The 24,812-nt window shown below is 37.0% G+C and overlaps 2 protein-coding genes across 7 annotated transcripts in view; both read left to right on the top strand.

Moving 5' to 3' along the window:
* Positions 1–20,556, top strand: part of XPOT (exportin for tRNA) — a 134,129-nt gene extending 113,573 nt beyond the window's left edge. For 3 of the 4 annotated variants that reach the window (XM_074375064.1, XM_074375065.1, XM_074375063.1), the window contains 18 exons: positions 5–173; positions 1,325–1,561; positions 2,692–2,730; positions 2,864–2,926; positions 3,887–4,011; positions 4,378–4,522; positions 4,932–5,051; positions 5,402–5,496; positions 6,060–6,129; positions 8,046–8,284; positions 9,124–9,409; positions 10,350–10,539; positions 11,094–11,210; positions 11,383–11,498; positions 12,195–12,242; positions 15,448–15,519; positions 17,495–17,551; positions 18,714–19,934. In XM_074375064.1, the coding sequence (XP_074231165.1) occupies positions 5–173; positions 1,325–1,561; positions 2,692–2,730; positions 2,864–2,926; positions 3,887–4,011; positions 4,378–4,522; positions 4,932–5,051; positions 5,402–5,496; positions 6,060–6,129; positions 8,046–8,284; positions 9,124–9,409; positions 10,350–10,539; positions 11,094–11,210; positions 11,383–11,498; positions 12,195–12,242; positions 15,448–15,519; positions 17,495–17,551; positions 18,714–18,746 (2,221 nt within the window). In that variant the 3' untranslated portion in view covers positions 18,747–19,934. The other variant, XM_074375066.1, reaches the window with a different exon arrangement.
* Positions 20,557–23,461: 2,905 nt separating this feature from the next.
* The window catches only part of TBK1 (TANK binding kinase 1), a 40,167-nt gene continuing 38,816 nt past the window's right edge, over positions 23,462–24,812 (top strand). For all 3 annotated transcript variants that reach the window (XM_074375069.1, XM_074375070.1, XM_074375071.1), the window contains exon 1: positions 23,462–23,620. The gene's annotated coding sequence lies outside the window, so the exon portion shown is untranslated. The remainder of the gene's footprint in view (positions 23,621–24,812) is intronic.

The raw sequence follows: 24,812 nt of genomic DNA on the forward strand, positions 1-24,812 counted from the left end.
CCAGGTTTATAAATATGCTGCTAGGTCATATGTCAATAGAAGTTCTACGGGAAGAAGCATGTGACTGTTTATTTGAAATTGTAAATAAAGGAATGGATCCTGTTGATAAAATGAAACTAGTAGAATCTTTGTGTCAAGTATTACAGTCTGCTGGATTTTTCAGCATTGACCAGGTCAGTAAATTTATGTATAAAGTTTTGAAAATTGTTAGAACAAACTAGGATAGTTAGTAATTTAAACATGCTTCCTTTTTCTTTGATTTTTAAATGTTGGAAACTTTCCTTGAGATTACAGTAATGAACATTGTATCCAGAAAGCCATAAAGTTATCTGTAACATTTGCCTTGAACAATAGATTATTTCAGACTTAAACTTGAAGGTCTGGGATGGTACTTAACAGTTGAGCATTTCTAACAGACCGGGTGATGCCGAGACCCCTGGTTCATGGGCTGTACTTGAAGATGCATGACAGTGCATTTTGACCAAGATTAGACTCAATTATAAATGTTATAATTTCATCATACTTTTGAATCATTACTCATTTGAGCTGTTAGGGTTTAGGTCTACCAGAATGAGGGCTCCAAGTGTAGTAATTTAGAATTAGAATCTGAAGGGTTTTGTTTTAATTTTCCCTGTGACAGAGATAAAGAATTACTAAGAAGTCTTTGTATTGATGATATATTAGCCGTACAGCTCTGGCGTTTTACTAACTGACAAGCAGTAGTGTTTTCTTACACTGCTAATAATTGTCTTATTTAGTCCCTGGCAAAAGATCTAAAATGCTGAAGCTAAAAGTCTCTGTAGCAGAACATCATAAGGATCATTAATGAAAACAATGATCAGTTTGAGTTCTAGCTCTACTGCTGATGTGACCTGAGTGAGGCAGGTTATTGTAATAGCAGTTCTGTCTCTTTGTAGCATACTTATGGTTCAAATTAAATAGTACCAGAAAGGATTGTTGTAAATTGTTTGACGTAGCATAATGTGGCAGCTCTAACTTTATTAGAGCATATTTACTAAATGCAACACTTTAGAGAGAAAGTTTTGAAACCGCAGATCTGTTTTTTTTAATTTTTGAAGGTTGGCAATGTCTACGTGACAGTAATCATTAAAAATAGTTGTTTTAATGAGTTTAGTACTAGGGGATAATAATAATAGAAGAATTCGGATTCTTAAAATTTCCCAATCAGAATGGCAGAATTGTTAAATGTCTAATGTTAGTTTAAAATTGGATCCTATAACTGACGCTTGATACATACTGAAGTTTAGAGTTATCCCTTTTAGGTGAATGGTTTTAAATTGAGGTCTGTATTGACTGTTTATAGGAGGAAGATGTTGACTTCCTGGCCAGATTTTCTAAACTGGTAAATGGAATGGGACAGTCATTAATAGTTAGCTGGACTAAATTAATTAAAAGTGGGGATATCAAGAATGCTCAAGAGGCACTACAAGCTATCGAAACGAAGGTGGCACTGATGCTGCAGCTACTAATTCACGAGGATGACGATATCTCGTCTAACATTATTGGATTTTGCTATGATTATCTTCATATTTTGAAACAGGTAAGTCCTTATTTTAATCTTTTTGTCCAGCAGATAATAAAGAAGAGCCGTAGAGAATTGGAAAATACAGGGGAAAAAATACCCGTAATTCTACTACCTAACGATATTTACTATCAAATATTAATGTATTTCCACCTTTTTTCCCTTTAAACTTCTTAGCCTGGTAACAAATGGCCAGGCTCTAAAATTAACTAGACTAAAAAGCTTCACAATTTGTCACAGGTTTACATGTTGTTTTTAAATTTTGAATCTGTGTTTTATTTCTAAATACATAGAAGTTTTGTGAAACGCGGTTCATTATTTTAATTACATATACATTGTTTCTTATAAACAAATTTTTTTTTTACAATTATAAACTTCCCCCTAGAGTTGCTTCCAATGATAAGAAAGTGTGGAAGGTATTAGTCTCCCATATTAGAGCTATGAGAGCATGTAGTATTTTTTTTTTTTTTGGAGTAGAGGATTAGGGAAGAAGCTTCATGGCTTTGCTAGGCGGAGGGAGTCACGGCAGGCTCATGCCTTGAAGCCCGGGGACCCCAGAGCATGTAGACTTAAAGAATTACTAACTTCTCATTATGACATTAGATGAGAATCATTTCTGTTTTATTTACATTGAATTAGTTGAATCAAGTCAAGCTTCAAGTAGTTTTTTTCCAAACTAAGGTTAGCTTCTGTTCTATTGTTATAACAATGTCTGCATGTATACTTAAAGGAATTTTAGGCAATGTAGCAAGTTATGAAGAAACTTAAAATTGCTATTGGTGATCCCACTGTGTATCTCATAATGGATTTCTGGGCTTTTTTGGGCCTTGTTAAAAATAAGGTGGGATCATACTTCCCTGTCCTGTAACTTGCTTTTTTACTGAATACATTTATAAGTGTCTTTAAAAATCAAATTCTTCTACATATCTTTGCCTACACGGCAGATTACTTACTAGAAGTAGAATTGCTGGATCTTAGTTTAGGTATATTTTAAATTCAGAAAGGTACTGGCAAACAGCCCTCCAGAAAAGCCTTGTGCAGGTAGGAAAGCTGTGTGCATGTTTGAAAAAATGTTAACTGATAAAAATACTGTGATAAGCAAGTACAACTTGAGGAAACCTAATAAGTGATTGCTTTCTTTTCAACAGCTTACAGTGCTCTCGGATCAGCAAAAAGCTAATGTAGAGGTAACTGACTTCTTTTTGCTTCTTTTAACCAATAGTAGAATCTGTGTCTATAGTCTGCCTTGAAGTATAGCTTAATTTTAAATTATATGGAATTAAAGGAGACTGACAATATATATTTCATTTTTAATTTTAGGCAATCATGTTGGCCGTTATGAAAAAATTAACTTATGATGAAGAATATAACTTTGAAAATGAGGTAAGAATTTTGCATTGAGAAGTCATTTTTAATTTTGTTTACTTACATCAAATTAGTATTTCAAGTTTTGATTATTTTAAGAATTCTTTAAAACAAAAAGTAGTTTAAAAAAACTGGTATTGTTTATGTTGACCTCCACCTTAGGTGAAATTAACAGAAGCCTCATAATCCATTTTTTTGTATTTTGTCCCCTTTTAAAACAACTTTAAAAAAAACAATTGGTAGCATTGAACTTTGTAAAATGTGGACAATATTATTGGTGATCATATTTCACTTTACATTTACTGAGAGTGATGAGTTGAGGCCCAGTCAGTAGATCTCAGGTCATAAGTGTTCATCAGAGAGTGGAAATGAGGCACTTAACCGTCTCTGGACTTGTTCTGGTTAAAGTCTTGTCCAGGATTGTCAGTGAGTCAGCTTCCTATCAGGGTCCTCAGGTGCTTTCTTGCAACTCAGTCACGGTGTGTGCTGTGTAGCTGTGTGCTAAAGTGTTCTGTTACTTCTGGCATTCAGAAACACTGAACTGTAAAAGGATAATGGTGATGATCACCAACACATCATACATTTGCAAAGTGCCAGTCTCCGTGCATATAGAATTTTCAATCATGTGATATTATTACAGTTTTTACAGTGGACTGCGAGATATAAGGCGTATAAATAAAGGTTCCCGAGTTCTCACAGAGCCCAGCATGAACCCATCCTGGCTTAGATTCTTGTGTTTAACGTCCTCCCTGTGCCGTTTCTGGCTCTAGGCTTTCATGGTCTAGGGACTATGTTCAGAAGTGCTTATTTGTGAGCAGGAGGGAAGGCTGCTGAGCATAGTAAGTTTTTCCACATAAATATTGATGAAAAAATGAAAGTGTGTCAAACTTGTAAATACAGAATAACTCACCGATAACTCACCGTTTATGTAAGTTTTAAGGTCTTTTAAGTTTTTAAAATGGAAATTTTAACATGTAGGGTGAAGATGAAGCCATGTTTGTGGAATATAGAAAACAACTGAAGTTGTTGTTGGACAGGCTTGCTCAAGTTTCACCAGAGTTACTGCTGGCTTCTGTGCGCAGAGTTTTTAGTTCTACACTGCAGTAAGTTTGTTACTCTTTCTAACAAGTCATCCTTTTCCTTTTCTCCCTGATGATGTTCTGCCATAAGTGATTCAGGTGACTTGTTGATCTGTGTTACTTGCTAAGATCTTTTGTGTATCTCTGATACAAAGTACTCGTCTCCTTGATTTCTCTTGCTCCTTTCGGGGGGAAACACTGGCCTTTGGAATATAAACAATCAAATGGATTATATCAGTTATTTATACTTCTGTGATTTGAATTGTGTTGCGTGGCAAGATTAACAATTGCTATGACTTTTTAAAGAGAGAGGCCTTTGTGATGTCTTTTTACCACTAGTTGTATAGAAAGTTTATATTCAGGTTTCACTGACATATTATACCTTGCTAGGAATTGGCAGACTACACGGTTTATGGAAGTTGAAGTAGCAATAAGATTGCTGTATATGTTGGCAGAAGCTCTTCCAGTATCTCATGGTGCTCACTTCTCAGGTGATGTTTCAAAAGCTAGTGCTTTGCAGGATATGATGCGAACCGTAAGTATACTAAAGATAATTTGATTTGAACATAACTTTGTTTCTATATAAGCTAATGGGAATTCCTTAATTGTTAGAGCTTAATATAAATACTGAGGCATTTTAGGGATAGACTGGGAGTTCAAAATTTGTAGATACTGACAGGCATATGTAGAACAGATAAACAAGATTATACTGTATAGCACAGGGAAATATATACAAGATCTTGTGGTAGCTCACAGCGAAAAAAAATGTGACAATGCATATATGTATGTTCATGTATAACTGAAAAATTGTGCTCTACACTGGAATTTGACACAACATTGTAAAATGACTATAACTCATTAAAAAAAAAGTTTAAAAAAAAATACTGGGGCATTTCGATGTTGCATTAAATAAGGATAGATTTCTTAACTTTTTCCTGCTCCAGTTGGTAACGTCAGGAGTTAGTGCCTATCAGCACACATCTGTGACATTGGAGTTCTTCGAAACCGTTGTTAGATATGAAAAGTTTTTCACAGTTGAACCTCAGCACATTCCAGGCGTACTAGTAAGTATACATTTTACTCTCAACTTTGGTTATTTTCCACATGTTTCAACTAATGAGCAGACAGTATTCTATCTTTTATAACTTTTTCCAGAGCCAGAAGCTCTCAAAAACTCTTCAGCACACTGAAACTAACCCCGCCTCCATTTCCTTAAAATGGAGTTTCTGTCAGTCATTTAAAACAAGCCCTCAAGGTGCTGTTTGTGTGTAGTGTAAGATTACTTGTTCTGTGTGCCAGGTTCTTCCCTTTCAGAGCTAAAAAGTAAAATTTGCTGTGAACAAAAATATGTTATGACAATAGCAGTAAAAGCCTTAAGTAAGTGCAGAAATAATAAAAGCGTCTGTTCCTTTAGATGGCTTTCCTAGATCACAGAGGTCTGCGGCACTCCAGTGCAAAAGTGCGGAGTAGAACCGCTTACCTGTTTTCCAGATTTGTCAAATCTCTCAAGTATGTACAAATTTTCAGCTATTACGTTTAATTCTTGTTTTTAAGATTGTTACGTAAGATATAAATTATTTTCTAAGAGCTTGTGGTAGATTTGGTTCTTTCTGCTCTAAGGCTTTTTTTAAAATCTGGTGTTCCTTTTATTTTACTTTTCATTAGTCAGCTACTTTGTTCATTATTAAAAAGTTGATCTGTTTGAATAATTTTGTATGTTTCACCTGTCATCACTAATAACATTAGTTACTTAACCATCGATTTTATAGCTGTGAAGCACTGTATGGCTTCTTTGAAATTCTAAAGGTGATATTCCTTAGAAATACATTTTTAACCTAATTTGTTTTATATTGTATTCTTTACTAGTACCATTTCTTGGCATGGAAATTACTCATTCTTAGGCTTGTAAAGTTGTAATTTAAAAAAATCACAGCTAGTGTTAATAACCACACGTGACTAGCTTAGAAGTGAAATTTTTTTTAATTTTGCCTTAAAGGGGGATTTGGTATTTTAGCACTTTTCCAAGCACTGTTATTTAGGTAATTGTGGTTTTTCTTTTTGCCTTTATTCAGTAAACAAATGAATCCTTTCATTGAGGATATTCTGAATAGAATACAAGATTTATTAGAGCTTTCTCCACCTGTGAGTATCATCCTTCTACGTGATAGGTTTTCCCAAGTGTTGAAGCTGTATGCCTTTAGCCCTTAGTCTTAATGCCTTTGTGGGCAATTTTTTTTTAATGAGGGTGGGGGGCCCTGTTTACCAAAACTGTTGAGATACAGTAAACAAAACATAGTAATAAAATAGAAAGGAAACAAAAGTTGACTGGTAAATTTGGCAGTGTGAGATACGATCTGCTCTCTGTACTGTTTAATTCTGGTGAAGTATTTTTTGGAGAAGGGAAAATTCATTTTCTAAATTATTCCCTGTTTAAGACTGTGATCAATTAGCCATTCTCAGTGGCAGCTACTAGTAGACTAAAGTTTTTCTGTGAAACTTCAGGCTTGGGGTAAAAAAAAATTAAATGCTGGTTGATCTGAATATTTCTATGTCCATTTCTAGAAAGATTTAAGTTGAGATACTTTGTAATAATATTTTGACTGATGGCATGTTTTTATGTAAAACAAAATACTGAAATTGACTTTCTTTTCATTTTGATGAAAGTTACTACTAGAGCTGCCACTTGAGAAGTGTTAAACATAAAATAATATTTTGGTTTTTTAAAGTAAATATCAGTATTTAGGGTACATAGGATATGTAATTGCACTGTATAAAAGGTTGCTAGTGGAATTATCTGGTTAAATTATCTTTGCCTACATACTGTAGAAACCTATATATTAAAGTACTTCACCTGATTAGTACCAGTTTTCCTTGGTAGTTCACACTGATCCACAAGCCATAGGCATTCAGAAAGCCATATTTAGCCATACTATCTTACGGATACTGGAAATTTTTTCGTTTTCATATTGTACGTATAAACAAGGACTTGCACTGTAACTGTAATCTTTTTTTTAGTATATGAAAAGACTTGATTCACAGTGCTTTTATTTTTAAATTGAAGTATGATTAATTTACAATGTTGTGTTTCTGTTGTACAGTACAGTGACTTAGTCATATATATACGTATTTTTTTCATTATAGGTTATTACAAGATACATAGGCTTTTAATGAATGCTGACTGCTGCTTAATAGGGTTATAAGTACCTTATATTTATAGCTGCTTTATCTTTGTGTTCTTAACTCCCAGAGCCAGTGATTAGTCCCAGTGATACTTAATAAATGGTGTAGGTAATTCTAAACGGGGACGTTCTCTTTTAAAAGATGAGAATTTTTTAAAATAGTAAAACCTCTGCATAGATATCTGTTTTAAGACCAGGTTTTTAAATAATTTCTTAACAGCGAGCTTTAGTGGGTTTTTTTGTTTGTTTGTTTTTAACATTTTTTTATTGAGTTACAGTCAGTAGTGAGCTTTAGTGTTGGACTTAGATGGTCCTCTGATACCCTCCCCCTCCTTGGCCCCTCTGACTGCACAAATGTAAAAACTAACAAAACTCATTAATGAAAATTGATCATTGTATGGGACGTTTGCTTATGCCTGAATGAGATTTTGTTTTTCATTTGGAATCTTGTTTTCAAAGGGTCTTAAATAACAACTGTTTGTATTTATTTGTGGTGTTTGTTGTTACTCAACTCTTAAACACTCTTTAAAATATTAGCTGGTATGGCCTTTGTACTAACATTCAAAGAGCCTTTTTACACCTCATTTTTAGCTTCATAATAATCTTACAAATAAGTTTTACAAAAGAAAACAAATTAGAAGACTAATAATTAGCTTATATAACCATTTATGAAGTCTTGTTGGGGTAGAATTAGACCCATGATATTTTGACCTCTAATTCAGTTTTCTTTCCACTATTCGGGTTTTGGGAGAAATCTCTCAGATCTTTTTAATAACGAGTTGATGTGATAGATTACATCTCCTTTCCATCTTGTAGTAATTCTGCTTAAATGAGGAGGTGAACAAAGAAAAACTTTAATAAGACTGAATTTCATTTTAGGAGAATGGTTACCAGTCTTTGTTGAGCAGTGATGATCAGTTATTCATTTATGAGACAGCTGGAGTGCTGATTGTTAATAGTGAGTACCCAGCAGAACGGAAGCAAGCACTAATGAGGAATCTGTTGACTCCACTCATGGAGAAGTTTAAAATTCTGTTAGAAAAATTGATGATGGCACAGGATGAAGAAAGGCAGGCATGTCTAGCAGACTGTCTCAACCACGCGGTTGGATTTGCCAGGTGAGTGTGATTGCAGTAAAAATTATGAAGTGATTGTCTCAACATGCACAGAATCATTTACTTGGATCTTTTAGAATTGGGTGTACATATCTGTGTTTCCACAGCTGTCTAAACCTTTCTTTTCTAAATTCAGTGAATTAGAAGTTTAAACTGAAGAAAGGAATAGATCATATAATTTTTGGCATTTCTGGCTTGACAGCTATCTAAATCCTTAACTCCTCTGACTTCTTTGATGTAAATTAGTTGCGTGTTTAAGGAGATTAATTTAAGTGTTCATATACCAATGACACTGGATGATCAGTTTTGGGACCTTAAAGAAAAGGTATTGAGGCTTCTTTTTAGCCGTTGCATTGTGTCCCAAAGACCACCTAAGCTGCCATTTCTTTCTTTCTAACCAACTTTTTATTGGCAAACAATAACAGCATGAAAGTTACAGTGATTGCTAATTAGAAACTATACAGAGAAATTGCTCTACAGGAGACTTCAGTGCAAAGCTAATGTTAGAGATAGTGTATAAACAACTTGATTCTAAGATTATTCCCTAAATATAAATTGACAGTTTACAGATATAGTAAAACATTTAGGTAGACACATATTTGAGAGATTGTGTTAATCATATCTTGTTTATTTAATTTAACTTGAGCCCTTTCTGGAGTGGTAACTGGAAGCTGTAGTTTACAAATAACCATAGTAGCCAAAGGTGGATGTATCTGTAACATGGAAAATAAAGAATTGGGTTCTTTGTTCTATTTTGTAATTTGTTGTGCTTTGTTTTTGATGACTCCATAAAACATTTGAAGAACAAATTTAAAACTAGTTACCTGATTTTGTTTATATAGTCGGACCAGCAAAGCTTTCAGCAACAAGCAGACTGTGAAACAATGTGGCTGTTCCGAAGTTTATCTGGACTGTTTACAGACGTTCTTGCCAGCCCTCAGTTGTCCCTTACAAAAGGATATTCTCAGAAGTGGAGTTCGCACTTTCCTTCATCGCATGATTATTTGCCTGGAGGAAGAAGTCCTTCCATTCATTCCATCTGCCTCGGAACACATGCTCAAAGATTGTGAAGCAAAAGACCTTCAGGAATTCATTCCTCTCATCAACCAGATTACAGCCAAATTTAAGGTAGCCACCAACTTTCAGAGGTCGGAGAACTTCCTGACTTTGAAGATCTCCTGAGTTCAAGATTAGATGTATTTTCTTTAGATACATTTTAGCATTTGCTCCTTGGTTTTTTTTTAAAGTATGAGTTATTTGAGGGCACGGATTATATGTACTTTTATCCTCCCCAATGTCTACAACACTGCCTGACACGTAGGACTTGCTTAATAGATATTTTAATAAGAAAAGACCTTAGCTATTCTATGCAGCAGAAGAAAACTGTTAGTCTGGTGTTTTAGAAAAGCAAATATAACAACATTGAGTACTAAATGTCTAAAGATTACATTAAAAGCACTGTAATTTGGGTGCCGAAATAGGAGTTTGAAAGTAATTCAATATCAGTTTTATGTACAAGGAAATTTAAACTAAGTTTAAGCTGCTTAATAAAAATTACTAACACATAGTACTTTCTACATTCCAAATCTGTTCTGAGCATTTTCTTAGATATTAATTCATTTGATCCTTGTAACAACCTAGAAGATAAGTGTTATCATTTTATAGATGAAACTGAGTCCCAGAAGTTAAGGAATTTATCTAAGGGCATGTAAAGCCTCTAAGAGTTCAGTTATAGAAACTCACTTAAAATTGAGCAGAATTCATTTATTGAGAATTTAAATTTGAAAGTATTCCATAGCAATACTTAATTGTGAAATATGTCTGACTCCATATTTTTTGAACCTGAATCTTGAACTGTAGGAAGTGGGTTAAAATTAGCAATCTTGGGGCTTTCAATAATGTATATGCTACGTAGATTTTTGTCTTCACATTGATATTTGCTAACTGAATTATGTAAATAAATATTCTGAGAATCTCTGGAAAAGGCTTTATGTAAGACACGGGTTTTCCTAAGTTTCATATTAATAATTTTCTTATTTCTGAAGTAGTAATAGTTATTTCTTTTCAGATACAAGTATCGCCGTTTTTACAACAAATGTTCATGCCCCTTCTTCATGCAATTTTTGAAGTGTTGCTCCGACCAGCGGAAGAAAATGACCAGTCTGCTGCTTTAGAGAAGCAAATGTTGAGGAGGAGTTACTTTGCTTTCTTGCAAACAGTCACAGGCAGTGGAATGAGTGAAGTCATAGCAAATCAAGGTGGGGATGCATGCAGTGCCTAAGTTATCTCCTTAAGTCCTTGCCACAGTTACACATCTGTATGATCAAGAGCTAGATGAGGTGAACACTAAACTTTTGAAGTGGTATATGTTGGCCCCAAGGATGACAGTTGATTTATCAGGGTGGGAATCACTTTCACATAGAGGACCTTACAATTAATTTATATTCAATTCCCTTCTTCCTAAAGCAGTGTTCTTTAATTGGTTCCTTAGTAGTTTAAATAGTATGGTGGCTACTTGGTAGAATCGACCATACAATTGAATCTTACCAGTTACGTTGTCATTTTGAAATTAAAAATAAACAGGACTGTATCGATAAACAGAATTTTGCTGTCTAGAAATCCAGAGGACAAGATAATAAAGGAATAGTGATTTTTCAGTGTTTTATGCTGAAAACTTAGAAGTCATGTTAATATAAAGGGATCTTATCAACTCTGTAAATGCTTTTGTCTTGTTAATGTGTATGAAGTGAAAGCTTCAGGTTAGCTTTCTAGTTCTTTTTGAGATTGAACACAAATGTTTTTTTCTCTTCAGGTGCAGAGAATGTAGAAAGAGTGCTGGTTACTGTTATTCAAGGAGCGGTTGAATATCCAGATCCAATTGCCCAAAAAACGTGTTTTATTATCCTCTCCAAGTTGGTAGAACTCTGGGGTAAGATGATTTTTAAAAAATAACAAAACTTCATTCCCCAACCTATTTTCTAAGACAAGAGAGATGAAATGAGATCCCAGCCCTAACATAGGAGCTGGGAGTTGATTTTCCCAGTGATAAATTAAGTGATTTTTCTTTTTATAAAAGATGAAAATTTGAATTCTCTTGACAGGAGGTAAAGATGGACCAGTGGGATTTGCTGATTTTGTTTATAAGCACATTGTCCCCGCATGTTTCCTAGCACCTTTAAAACAAACCTTTGACCTGGCAGATGCACAGACAGTATTGGTAAGCATCTAGGAATCTCTGTTTACCTTGTGTAGATCTTGCATTCTAACTCACAATTTCTTCCTTAATGCCAGGTGATTATATTAGGTTTCAATACCCTCTTTTTAAAGATAATTTCAAATTAAGATTTATTTTTAAAAACTTGATAGTACCTTTTGGATCTTTTATGGATTCTTGCTAAATCCTGATGTTAAAGTTGAATATATAAAACCCAGCTCCTCCAACTTTAACATCCAAGACTCTTTCTTAGACCATGAAAGGGTGATGCAAACATTGTTTAAAGCTTGATTGAGTTATTAGTTTCACGCCACTACTTTCATCCTAAAACTTGTGCTTAATGTTTTCTTTTCTAATTCAAGTTCACGAGTAACTTTTTCTTTCTTGAATGATAGTTTCCCCAGATCTTATCTGCAGAATACTTAATATCAAATAGTTGCCCTTTACTCATTTCCCCAGGACCTAGTAAAAGCTAGGTTTCATAATTATCATTTATTGTATTTAGATAGCATTTCTGTATTTTTCTATCTTCTGAATTGTCTATCTAATATACTTGTTCTATCTGCCTGTTACCTTTCCTTTCTCCATCCTTTCTTTGGAGGTAAATGTTAATGAGCAGTGGCTGGGGAAATAAAGAGAAAAACTGGATTAGTAACCAAGAATTGACAGTATTAAAGTTCTTAAATTTGTTTTTCACAGGCTCTGTCCGAGTGTGCAGTGACGCTGAAAACAATTCATCTCAAACGGGTAAGCTCCATACCACTTCACTTTTATCTCACGTATATATTTCTCATGGTTTTAATTGAGTATGTCTTGTTCTTTTTTTTTTTGGCAGGGGAGTAAGTTAGGTTTGTTTATTTATATTGAGGTTTGTTTATTTATTTTAAAGGAGGTACCGGGGATTGAACCCAGGACATTGTGCATGCTAAGCACTCACTCTGACACCGAGCTATATCCTCCCCTCATGAGTGTGTCTTGTTTATGAAAGCTGTATCTTTTATAAAAGTTAATTAACTTCGGTTCTGACGTTTTTGGATATGAGGGAGGGGTTGGCTGAAAGTAGCAGTATCCATTATTGTACTTTGTGTTGGGTAACTGGGAGATTAAAGTGTATGTTTCTTTGGTTTGGCAAACAATGTGAAAAATCTTAATCAGAATTTCAAGATTCAGAGTTCAGAACCTAGTAGGTTCTGCACAGGTTTGTCCAACTTCTTTGTACTACAGACTGGTTAGAGCACATTGCTACCTTACATTGTCCGTTCTCTTTGTTCGTCTAATCATCTGTATGAATCATAGGTGATTCTGAGCTGAATCTAGCTGACGTGTTGTTTGCCTTAAACAATATTTTTAAATAATTTGAACTGATTAAAAACATTTTAAAATCAGACTTTTTCTTTTTTTTTTTTTTTTTAAACAAAAATTTCTGTCTTTAACTTCTCAAAGCTGGGACGCCACCACAGGACTGGCATTCCTGCATAGCTGCAGTCAGCTGTTGAGCAGCAGCTTTCCTCTGCCTCCTAAGAAAAGCATGAGGTCTTATTCAGAGTCTCCATTCAGCCCACTCCCTCATTTGACCTTGAATTTTTGATTATGAAAGAAATTCAAAGAGTTTTCAATTCAGCATTTTCACTATGTCTGCTATGTGCTAGGGGGAGGGGTAGGTATTTTGGAGCTGCAGGGGATCTGTATAAAGATGAATAAAAAATCACCCAGTATTTGTGGATCTTAGAATCAGGGAGACCAGTACCTGAACAACTGAGTGGGATGAGTTAAGTAACTACTTTAATAAAGGTATTTTAAATCAATACATTTGTATCAAACGTAATACTGTGGGACTAAAGATGAAGGAGCAGCTGTGCCTGCGAGGGCAATCTAAAACAACGATTGGAAAGAGGGGGTGTTTTTCTGGTTTTTGGTAGACCTTAAAACAAATGTAGATTCATTGGACTGACGAGGAGCTGGCATTCTGGGCAAAGTTAAGTGATAGGTGTATGAAGACAGGTCAGATGGTAGATTTGGTAGAAAATAGTGTTACCCTGTTTAGCTAAAGTGTGGAGGCAGAACAGCTAAAAACTACAACGGGACTAGGGGTGTTGTGTTCCATGGGAAAGTTGGAAAGTCAGTAGGCAGTGGGGTTGTAATTTAGGATGGCTAAGTGGAAAAAATGTTTGGACAACTCTTTGGAATGTGGGTCTGAAGCAGTTAGAACTAAGTACTGATTTTGGAATACTCAATTTGTAGTTAGTTAAGGTGAAATAGTAGGAATGAATGAGACTTTCTAAGACCAAGACAGAAAGAACTTTGGCTAGAGCAAGGGTCAAGAGAAAGCTAGAAATAGAACCAAAGGTATGAAAGTTAAGGGAAGAGAATCATGAGAGGAGACTTGCTGACACTGTTGGATGCTAGAGAGTCAAGGAGGATGAGGAATAACCAATAGTAAGAATGATACTTACAATTCAGAATTTCTTCTCTTGTCCCTTAAAAGCTGTCGTTTAGACACACACAGAATTGAGTCAAATGGAACATTATATTTGAAAATGTTTTGCTTCGTTGTTCTATCTTTTTGTTTATTTACCTGATTGACTTCCTCTTGAGGTATAAGTTTACTGATTTTATACTGTTCCTGATTTAAAAAAAAAAACACTCCATTTTTAAGTGATAACAGTGGGGTTAAAATGTGATGGTGAGCAGTGTAGGGGCACTAAGTGTTAGGGAGAGTAGACTAAAGAAAAAGGTGAGGAGGAACGCAGAAGGGATGTGAGAAACTTTCACAAACAATGCAGTGTTACCTCCTTTCAGGAACAGGTTTCCTTTGAAGGGTCATTAAATCGTGAACTAGATCCATTGGGTTAGAGGCCCAGGAGCAGGGTAGAGGAGGAAACATAAAGAAATCCTTTGATTCAGGAGCAGTAATATTAAATGGAAAATCCAGGTGCTAATACAGGGAGAAATACATTGAGGAGAATTGGATTGATTTCATTTTGGTAACTATTACTTCCAGTTGGACCAAGTTGGAGTCATTAACATATTAAAGCCTTTAAGTCAGATTCAAGTTTGAAAGTGAAATTAGCTGTTGTGTTGGGTTTTTTGTTCGTTTGTTTTATTTTTTGAAGTATTGGATTTATTACATTTGGTTGAGGCCACCCTCTCAAAGACAAATTGCTATAGGAAAACCATTTTCAAATTGCGTCCTAAGTTCCTCTAGCTGCTGAGATGGGATAGGGGTTAGGGGTAGGGCTTCTTCCTTCCCTGCACAGAGTTTAACCCTCCCCTCAAAACCCCAGAAAACTATTATTACCGTTTCAGCATCTAATAGTGCAAGCACTTGGCAATGAAGAAAAAGGGTTTTAGAAGTCTGGTGCCCTGCATTTTAGTAGACTTAATTAACAGCAGACTGGGCAAATCACCCCGTCTTTCTGGGTCTTGGTTTCCTCACCTGGCTACTAAATTTCTGTTTCCTAGTTTCTTAAACAGAAAAGGGAGGCGTGCTTTTTGTTAAGATGTTCATTACCCTGGCACTGCCCACAGGCTTCCCCTCACTCACCAATAGACACTCTATAGTCCATCCAGTGGTAGACTGAAACGGGAGCACCTCTCTTTGCAGCGTCCTTTCAGTGCGTGGAACCAGGCTCTGGCACTGTGACCTTGTGCATTTAGAAGCGTGTTTGTTTAATCTTTAGCACTGCATAACACTAGGTAATGTTAACATGTCGTGAGTGGTAAGTGCTATTCTAAAAGCTTTACATTTCTTAACTCATTCAGTCCTCACAGTAACTCCATTTTTCAGATAGGGAAACTGAGGCTCAGAGAGGTTAAGTAACATGCCCAAGTTACCAGAAATTTGCCAGAGCCAGGCTTCAAACCAAAGCAGTCTGGCTTTAGAATCTGTGTTATTAATCACAATACCATGTTGTGTTTAAAGTATACATATATTGTTCCAATTTAATTTCAGGGCCCAGAATGTGTTCAGTATCTGCAACAAGAATACCTGCCTTCCTTGCAAGTAGCTCCAGAGATAATTCAGGTAAGAGCTGTCCTAGCAGGTTTTCCTTATTTTTAATTAAAGAAATACAGCTATGCAGTTCAATATAAATTTTGATTCTGGAAGGTCAAATTGCATTCACCTTGATGTTTTACTATGTGTAGGATAGCAAAAGTCCAGACTTTCATAGGTCTATGAAATCGAATGGGAAAAAATTATGTTTTTATTTTCACTACTTTTAAGAGAAATTTAATTTCCTATCATTGTGTAAGTGACAAATCACAGTCATATTTGCATTGCCTGTGACTTTGTCCCCTTAGAAATCACAAATGTTTTTGTATCACATTAGTTGTTTCAGAGATCTCAAAATATTATTTATACTTCAATTTTTTGAAATTATGAGTTACTAATACATGCCACCAGACTTTGTTATCAGAGTCAGTAATTCTTATTCTGCCACATATCAAAAATATATTTGATAGCCATAATTCACTATAATTAGTTTCCTTTGTAATCCCATATATTATAAATGTATTTTTAAAACATGCTAAAAGGAATCCAGTAGGCTCCCCGAGACTTCCAGAGCAGGCCGTGGCACGTGAACCTCTGTTCTGAAGATTTGTGCCAGGCAGTTGATTTTACGTAGGCCAGGCTTATCAATGGTTACTTCATCAATCTGAAACCATATTTTGAGGTTAGTGACTGGAAAGTGGTCTTAAACTTTTGCAGTACTTCAAAGACATTTTTGTGAAGGCATTCCGTTTTCTGGGCATATAGGTATCCAGACTTGTCCAACAGCACATAGATCTAATGAGGTATCAGAGGTCTGATTAAAATTAGAATTTCTTGTGTAGATTCTAAGAATTGTTTCTTCATCAACAGTTGTTTAATAATTTCATTTTATAAAAGATGCTGAAAAATAGATCTCACAAAAAAGTAATCATAAAATTCATTTTTAATGAGTTTATTATCTCATGACTTATCTTTAACTTGGATATTAATGAATGTTCTGTTATCATTTATTATATAAGTAAATTAATATTTTATGAAAATAATAAATTAACTAATTACTCATATGATCCTAATGCCTATCAAAATAGAAATACATCATTCAATTTTGAATAGTTCAATAGTTTCCCAGATTGCTAAATGAAGCAAAATTACTACATTTCTGTCTAATTATTTGCTTATAAAAATAATGACTCCCAGTTTTCCCTTTTTCATATGCCCTTTGACAACATTTTTACACAATTCTGTTGAAGAGGATTTTGTCTTTCTCTTTTGGTCTGGCTCTGCTCAGTTCCCCCTGTTACTGGGTGAGGATGGGCCTAGCCGTGTAGTTTTGGTCCCACTCATCCTGCTGAGGCAGGAGCCAGCCTTGTCCAGGAGAGCCATGTTGTCCAAAATGAAAGCAGCCTGTCTGACGAGTGTTGCATTTGGAAACGTCACATAACCTTTTGGTGAGGAACTGTTCAGGTTAATTTTGATAAGTTATAATGTGAATACTGTAGATTTGGAGCAACCTAAATGTCCGTTGACAGGTGAATGGATAAATAAAATGCAGTATATACATACAATGGAATGAGTCAGCCTTTAAAAAAAAAAAAAAATAGGGAAATTCTACCATAGGCTACACACACCATAGATGGACCTTGAGGACATTACATGAAATGATATAAGCCAGTCTTCATATGAAGTATCTAAAGTGGTCCAGTTCTTAGAAACAAGAAAGTGGAATAGCAGTGGCTGGGGGCTGGAGGAAGTGGGGGAGGGGGAGTTGTTCATCGGTACCTACAGTTTCAATTTTGCAAGATTAAAAAATTCTAGAGATCTGTTGCATGACTGTGTGTATATAGTTAACACTGCTATACTATATACATAAATAAAATGCGTAAGATGCTCAATTTTATGGTTTTTCTATCACAATTTTAAAAGAATACTGTGGCTTTGAATTATGATGACTGTAATACAAATAGATTCATTCTTTTCTCTCTCTCCTCTCCCCATGGCCTCCCAGGAGTTTTGTCAGGCACTTCAGCAGCCTGATGCTAAAGTTTTTAAAAACTACTTAAAGGTAGGTATTTGGAAAACTTCCTTATCTTCATATAGTTAGGTGATGTGTCAGAGCCAAGAGAGAATACATATTACACGATACTGTGTCATACTGTAGTTTGACCAATTGTTACGTGTTTGGGGGATTTCTTTGCTCTAAAACCTGCTTCTAAGAATCCAGTTAATAGATGTTATCCTTCAGAGTTTTCTGTGAAGCTTCTTTCAACTGAACTCCTACGTAAGATTATAGAAAGTTAATAAGCACACTGAAAGGGTATGTGTCTGAGCACGTTGGTATGAAGATGTCAGTTTTCTTTTACAGTTTTGTGATGTGATTAAATAGGAACTATAGGACTGGGAGGATAAGTCATGTTTAAGAACAACTGTCCATATTGAGTTGGAAGGAAAGAGCTAAAGATCAAAAGCAGAAGTATGAGTTACTTAGTTGAAACCTATCTTGAAACTTTTTAATTGTAAAATGGACAAAAAAAAACCAGAATCCTCAGATTTGGTCATTAAGGCTCTTTTACATTCATAAAATCACTGAATTAAAACAAACCAGCCAACCTCCAAGTTGGTGGTAAGTACCAGGTGTTTATTTGGTATTCATTATACAGTGAAATCCATGAAACAAATCTGTCTTCCTCTCATCCAGGCGCTCGAGTCATTCTGTTCTCAGGGACAACTTTTTGGGTAATGGGCACTATGCTAATTGCTGCAAATACCAATATGAATGACTCTCCCTGCCCACAAGGAGCTCCTAGTCTGGAAATAAAGTTACAGTGTGACAGGATAAGGAATTGTCTTTATTTTTATTATTTATTATCTTCATTCAACAAATTTGAGAATAAAGTACTGTGCTAAAACTCATGGTGGCGGGTAACTTAATGAGTGGCTCACTGGTTCTTTGGCCCAAAGCACTGAAGTCAAGGGGCTTTGCTGATAAATAAACATACCATCCTTTGACTTTGTTCTAACATCTTCCTTTGCTAGTTTTTTTCCCTTGTCAGCTTAAACTGACAAGCATTTGTGAGAAGATATTGAGAATTATTGTTTTTTATTGAGAACCTTCCCCTGTCCCATTTCCCCATAAAAGCAAAGTGTCTGTGGAAGTTACCTCTGTTAAATAACTGTTCAATCACACTGGACTAAAGGACTAAAAAAACTGTAACTTTCTATTACAGGTATCTGTAACAGCAGATCGAAGTACATTGTAGCAGTCTTATGCTCCAAACACATTCACCTAAAAGCATTTGAAGTCTTCCTCCCAAGCCCTACTTCTCTTCAGTGTTAGCATTATTCTTCTAGTTGGAAAAAACGAAGTCCCTTCTTTGTGCCAACTCTATTCCTATCTGATTATTTGATCCAGCTGACTCTTCCTGTCTGTCTCTGCTGCCACTCTGGTGTAGGCTTATGTTATCTCACTCTGATTTCCCTTCCCTTGTTCCATCCAAGCTGATCTCTGTCCTCTGAAATTCATTCCCCTTCCTCATAATCTTCATAAACCTATTGTTGACTAAAAAAATGTTCATGTCTCTTAGTTTGGCATTTAGCTATTTTTTTGTCATATTCTAATCTCAGGCTACATTTATGGTTTCTCATGCAGAAACAGTCTTTACTATTCTTGCTGTTCTTCAGTAATCCTGCCTTATTAGCAACCTTCTCCTTTATGAATTCTACCCATTCTTCTAGGCTTCTCTCAAACATGGCCTCTTTGTAAGGCTTTCTTTTGCTCATGTAGCGATCAGTTTTTCTCTCTATTTAGTAGATTGTTAATAATTGTTAAATGAATGTCTGGTCTATGAGGTGTTCGGGATATAATGATTACTACAATCCTTATTCTTATTGAGCTTACTGCCTACTATTTACTCTTTCTAGCGCGCACTTAGTATCTACCCAACTGTGGAAGGTATTGGGCTAGTGCCTAGCACAGCCTCTTGCCTACTTGTTCATAGTCTTAAATGTTGAACTGGAAGTATTTTTTTTTAAATAATAAATAAATAGTAAATTCCTCAAAGGATAACAGCTGTTATCTTTAGCTTTGACTTATTTCTTCCTCAAAATTTAATTTCTTACCATTAACTTTGAAAGTAGTGCCAGTCAGCAAAAAGGTGTCAAGAGCGTGATTTCCTCTGACTGTTTGAATCTCTCAGCATTGGCGGTAATAACCACATTTTCACTAGTTTCTCAGCTTAGTAATGGCAACTTAAGTTATCTCTAGACCTTATCAGATTGTCCAGATGAGCAAGTTCTTAACTTGTATTATGTGTGGATTTATGAAGTATGTGAAATACTTTAAATAGTTCATTGTATTTTACAAGAGTGACTAGTAGTACCCAGTAAATTGGAGTTGTTCTTCAGGTAGAAGGTGACTTCTTCTGACATCGGCACTAAGTGTACTTTATTTACAGGTGTTCTTCCAGAGAGCAAAGCCCTAAGGACTGGACCTCCCTGTGCCTGCTTCATCACCAGGAATTCCAGTTAATTTATAAAGAAGCAGTTCTTGTGTGCCATTCACACTGGTCTTTTTAACATTGCTTTGAGCTTATTGCAGTATATGTATTGGGATTTTTCAGTAAAATGGGTGTAATTTTCCCTGAATTACAGGTATGTGACAACTAGAGAAGTTGCTTGCATGCCAGTTCAAATCGTTCTATCTAAAAGTGCTGTTATAATATGCAGCAGACTTATCCTAGTACCTTTTTTTTAACCTGAAACTTTTAAGTCCTTTATAAAGACCATAGCTGGAAAACAGTGTACTTTTTTTTTTAATTGCTGAATATAAAATGTTTTAAATTTTTAATTTTCTTCTATGTGTGCAGACTCATAAAGTACAGGGGGAATACAATAAATCAAAACTAATTTTTTGTAGATAGCCTTTACGTTTCTTTAAACTGTTTCAATGCCATTGTGTATTCTACAGAAGAGAATGGTTTCATAAATTAACTGATTGAAGAGTAGGTGCTGGTGTTACACATTTTTTATAAAAAGAAAAAAAGGCCAATAAATTTTACGTAGTGAAATCTACCAAGTCTTTGTTGGAGTTATTATAAATACTTCAACCTTATTTTCTCCTCTCTCCCTGATTTCCCATTCAAAGGATTGCATATCTAAGTGTATGGATGATTTAATTATGCTTCTAAAAGATCACATGCAACTTAGTTCTGTGAAATAACTTAGGCTCTTTTAAAATGCATTAGAAAAAGCCTGTGTTGATAGAATTAAAAATCTGGTCTTTCCCTTCTCACTGGGTCACGAAGGGCACAGGATAGGTGTGTGTGCTTATGATGCTTACGAGTGGTGGCTTGCCCACTTAGTTCCCCGCCTTCCCCATTTATATCCATGGCTGTGCGAGAAAGCAGGAAAACAAACAATATCCGTAGTAGTACTGGAAAATTAAGATGGAGAAAACTGAGCAGCGGAATTCGTGCAGTCATCAATTAAGTTTAAGTTATAAAAGCCCAAGTAGGATTTGGGGGGGGGGGCAGGTTGAGGCTCTTTTTAACCATTGGCCCATGTGGTCCCTAGAGGTTTCATGGATGGGCTTCAGTGGTCTTACAAACTTCCTAAAATTATATCCTAAATTTTGTACATAAATCTTTTCCTGGAGTTAATTCCAGAAGAGATTTTAAACATTTTCCTTACATCATAGAATAAAGGTAAACCAAGTTGACAATTAATTGTAAAAACAGGTCAGTGGAATGTATATTATACAGCTGGCCCTCTGTACCTATGAGTTCCACAGGTTCCACATCCATGGATTCAACCACCCCTTGATCAAAAATACTCAGGAAAATTCAAGAACATTCCAAAAAGCAAAACTTGAATTTGCTGCACTTGGGCAACATTATACATATATATAATGTTATGTGTATAGCATTTACATTACATTAGTTGTAAGTAATCTAGAAATGATTTTAAGTATATGGGAGGATGTGTGTGGATTACATGCAAATACACCATTTTATGTGAGAGACTTGAACATCCAAGGATTTTGGTATCTGGGGGGAGGGTCCTGGAACCACTCCCCTGTGGATACTGAGGGACGACCGTATTTCGATGAAAATGGTTTTAAAAATAGATGAGTGAGAGCTAATTGTCTCTTTGACAAGTCCCCCTGTACTGTGGGAGAGATCATTGCACCTGTTGCAGCGATCTTTGAACTCAGGATCCAAATTATGGAGGTTCAGATAGCAGTCCTGCCAGTAATTAGTTTCAGAACCTTGAGCAAGTTAGATAACTTCTCCCTGCCCCAGTTTCCCCATCTGTAAAATGGGGGAAATGATAACTACCTCATGACTAAGAATTCAGTAAGTTAAACATGAAAAGAGCTTATTACCACATCTGCAAACAAAGCCTTGATATAGCTATTATTACTGTACAGTTTATTCTGTATATGTAAAGGTGACACCGCCTCCTTTTCCCCTGGCTTTTTAAAGCCCCTCAGAATATTCCAAGTGTTCAGAGCTAAGCAAAATCAAACCATGGAAATTAAGAGTCTATAATAGAAGTTAAACTTCATGTTACGTAATCATGTGTAATAATTCCCATCTTCCTTCCCTGAAGTTGCCCAGAGCACTTTACTTAGGGAGAACCATAGCAATTGGGAAACTCCATTCCTTCATGGATTACCTCAATTGTACTGTACTTAGTCTCCAAAAGCAAACAGCTAAATAATTATCTCAAGGGTGAATCTCACCTGGAAACAGGTTAAGGTCATTGAGGCAAAAAGACAGATTTGCATGACTAAACTATGAAACCACAAGAGTTTTTTTATGCCTGGTATAGTTCTGTGCCTAGCAGTTTATTTAAATCTTAAATAGTAACATTAATTGGTTCACAAATAGCTTGACCTTTAAGGAAATGTATTTCTGTTCATCACTTAAGTGGTAAACATGTGAATCGAGGCCTTCAGACTGCTGTCAAGAACTTTGCAGCTCCTCTTGGCATTAGATAGGGGAGAACTAAAATTAGTTGGAATTGTAAGCAGCATATAGATATGTTCAAGTGATTCCATCACTTAAACATTGTTTAAAAGTTTAATAAAGTAACTTCATTTGTAACAACGCATTACAGTTGGCTTTTCTTATCTCCATGGTAGATACGATATATGATAAAACAGGCGTAGGTTAAAAAAACAAAAAGTTGCTTAGAGTCGGTATTTGGCAGGGGGAGCTGGGACTGCAGCCCTAGGTTTGTTCATTCAAGAGCCTCTGCTCTTAACTACTCTGCCGTGGTTTCCTATTTTATTGCTGGTTCCTATCTTTTTCATCTGTGAAGTACTCCTTCCTCTTCCCTCTCAGAATTTAGCCCTCGCCAGCAGATGTCTCTGTGGCCTCTACGTTGACAGAAAGGCTGCGTGCTATCAGTGGGCAGAAGAGATCACTCTCAGGAATAGCTGCTTGAGATCTTAGCGGCAGGAACACTGCAGGAGGTCTGATTTTGGTCCTTAGATTCTCCAAAGTTACCATTTTCCAAAATACCGTCTAAAAAGAGGGAGTTATTAAATGAACTGATTTACATTAAGAATCTCATGTCCGAATTTGAGTAATTCGGCAATAATCTGACCCTCCTGTGGTCAACGTGGCCTTTAAAATACATACAGACTGATCCCCCCAGTGATGGCTCCTCACGTGTCGCGCATTCCGCACACCTGGGATTACTTGCAAGTTTGTAATCACCGCTCCGCTGTCTCTTCCCCACTCCCGCACTCCGCCTTTGGCTGTCGGGGACGGGGCGGGATTTACAGCTGTGGGAATCTGAACCCTTGTGCTCACTGCGCAGGGCTCTGCGGCTTCTCCCTCAGAGTAAGGGGGGACAGGCAGAGGAAGAGGGTGTGGACGGAATCGGACTGCAGACTCCCCCCAACCCCTCCACCCGACCCCTTGCCACAGAGGTTCGGGCAGCCGGCCGCGGTGGGGGGATTGGCGGCGGAGGCCCAGGCCGGTCCGGCTGGCGTGCGCACGCGCACCGGCGCGCGCCGGCCGTCGGTCACGTGGCCCCCGGCCAGGGCTCGTGAAGCCGGAAGTGGCCTGAGGCGCAAGAAGGCCGCGGGAGCCCGCTGAGGGTGGCGCGGCGGAGACCGGGCGCGGTAAGCGAGGCGAGCGCGGGCGGAGGGGCCGAAGCCGCGCCGGACGCGGGCAGCCAAGCGGGGCACCGCCCGCGCGGAGCGCTCCTGCCCCCTGTGGGAAACTGGGATGCTGAGTCAGGGCGGGGGCGGAGCGGGCGACCCGAGGAGCCCCGCGCGACCCGAGGCCGAGCCCTCCCCGGACCCTGGCTGGGCGGACGCCGCCTCCCGGGTGTCTGGGGCGTGCGAAGCGGGTGGAAAGGTGGCGCGGGCCCGGTCCCCTGCGTCGGGACTCGTCGCCTCACGGCCGGCCCTCTGACCCTGGCCCTCCCGGTGTAGTGGCGTTGGGCACCGAGGAAGAGGATGTATCGGTTACCGGGGCTGGGCCCTGGCCGCCCGGACGGCGGGATGCCCCTTCCCTTGGAGTTAGACTGGCCCCGTTCTACCTCTCTTTCCGAGCGTGGACAGGATTGGCGGTGTTTAAATCGATTAATTTTTCAGACAAACAAAAAGAGACGTGTCATTAGGGCTTCGGTGGTAACAGCGGGGCTTGACTCACCGGAATCTAGAAGCTGAAGACGTTTTCAGTGTACACACATTTAATGCAAATTCCCAAACGTTTCCTTTGGGAAATGGCTTACGAGTGTATTTTCCAGTCCATTTCCCAGGTATTTTCGGTAGGTGGCCTCAAAACAAGTTCTATTCAGTAATTGTCAAATCCATAACCAAAAACCGCCTTTTTTTTTTTAACTGTAGAATGCTGAATGTAATATCTGTTTAACAAATGATTCATGTAGTGGTAGAGTTTAGAAATCCTGTTACTTTGTCCATATGCGGCGTCACCAAACCTGTTTTCATCTGTGTACAAACGGTGACTTTCATTTTGGACAGTATAAGGAAGTAGACTTAAGGCAGGATCACTAGCATCATGCCTATACTGTGTCAAAATTTTGATAAGGTTTGTATAGCAAGCACCCTCTGGGTGTGCTGAGTCATGTTTTAGCATGCTGTTGTTGGGGGGTTATTGGATAGTTTCAAAAGACGTTTCCCCTGATCATTGTGATACTGTAGTTTTGTATCTGCATATAGAGAGCAGATACTTTAGATGATAAACGTGTTTTATGTTATCCACTAGGTACATGTAGGTACCTAATGACACTGTCATTTACAGTTAAACAGCAAAGTTACCTTAATTAGGAAAGCTTTTCATTATTGA

The sequence above is a fragment of the Camelus bactrianus genome, chromosome 12, assembly GCF_048773025.1.
Source record: "Camelus bactrianus isolate YW-2024 breed Bactrian camel chromosome 12, ASM4877302v1, whole genome shotgun sequence".
Taxonomy (NCBI): Eukaryota; Metazoa; Chordata; class Mammalia; order Artiodactyla; family Camelidae; genus Camelus; species Camelus bactrianus.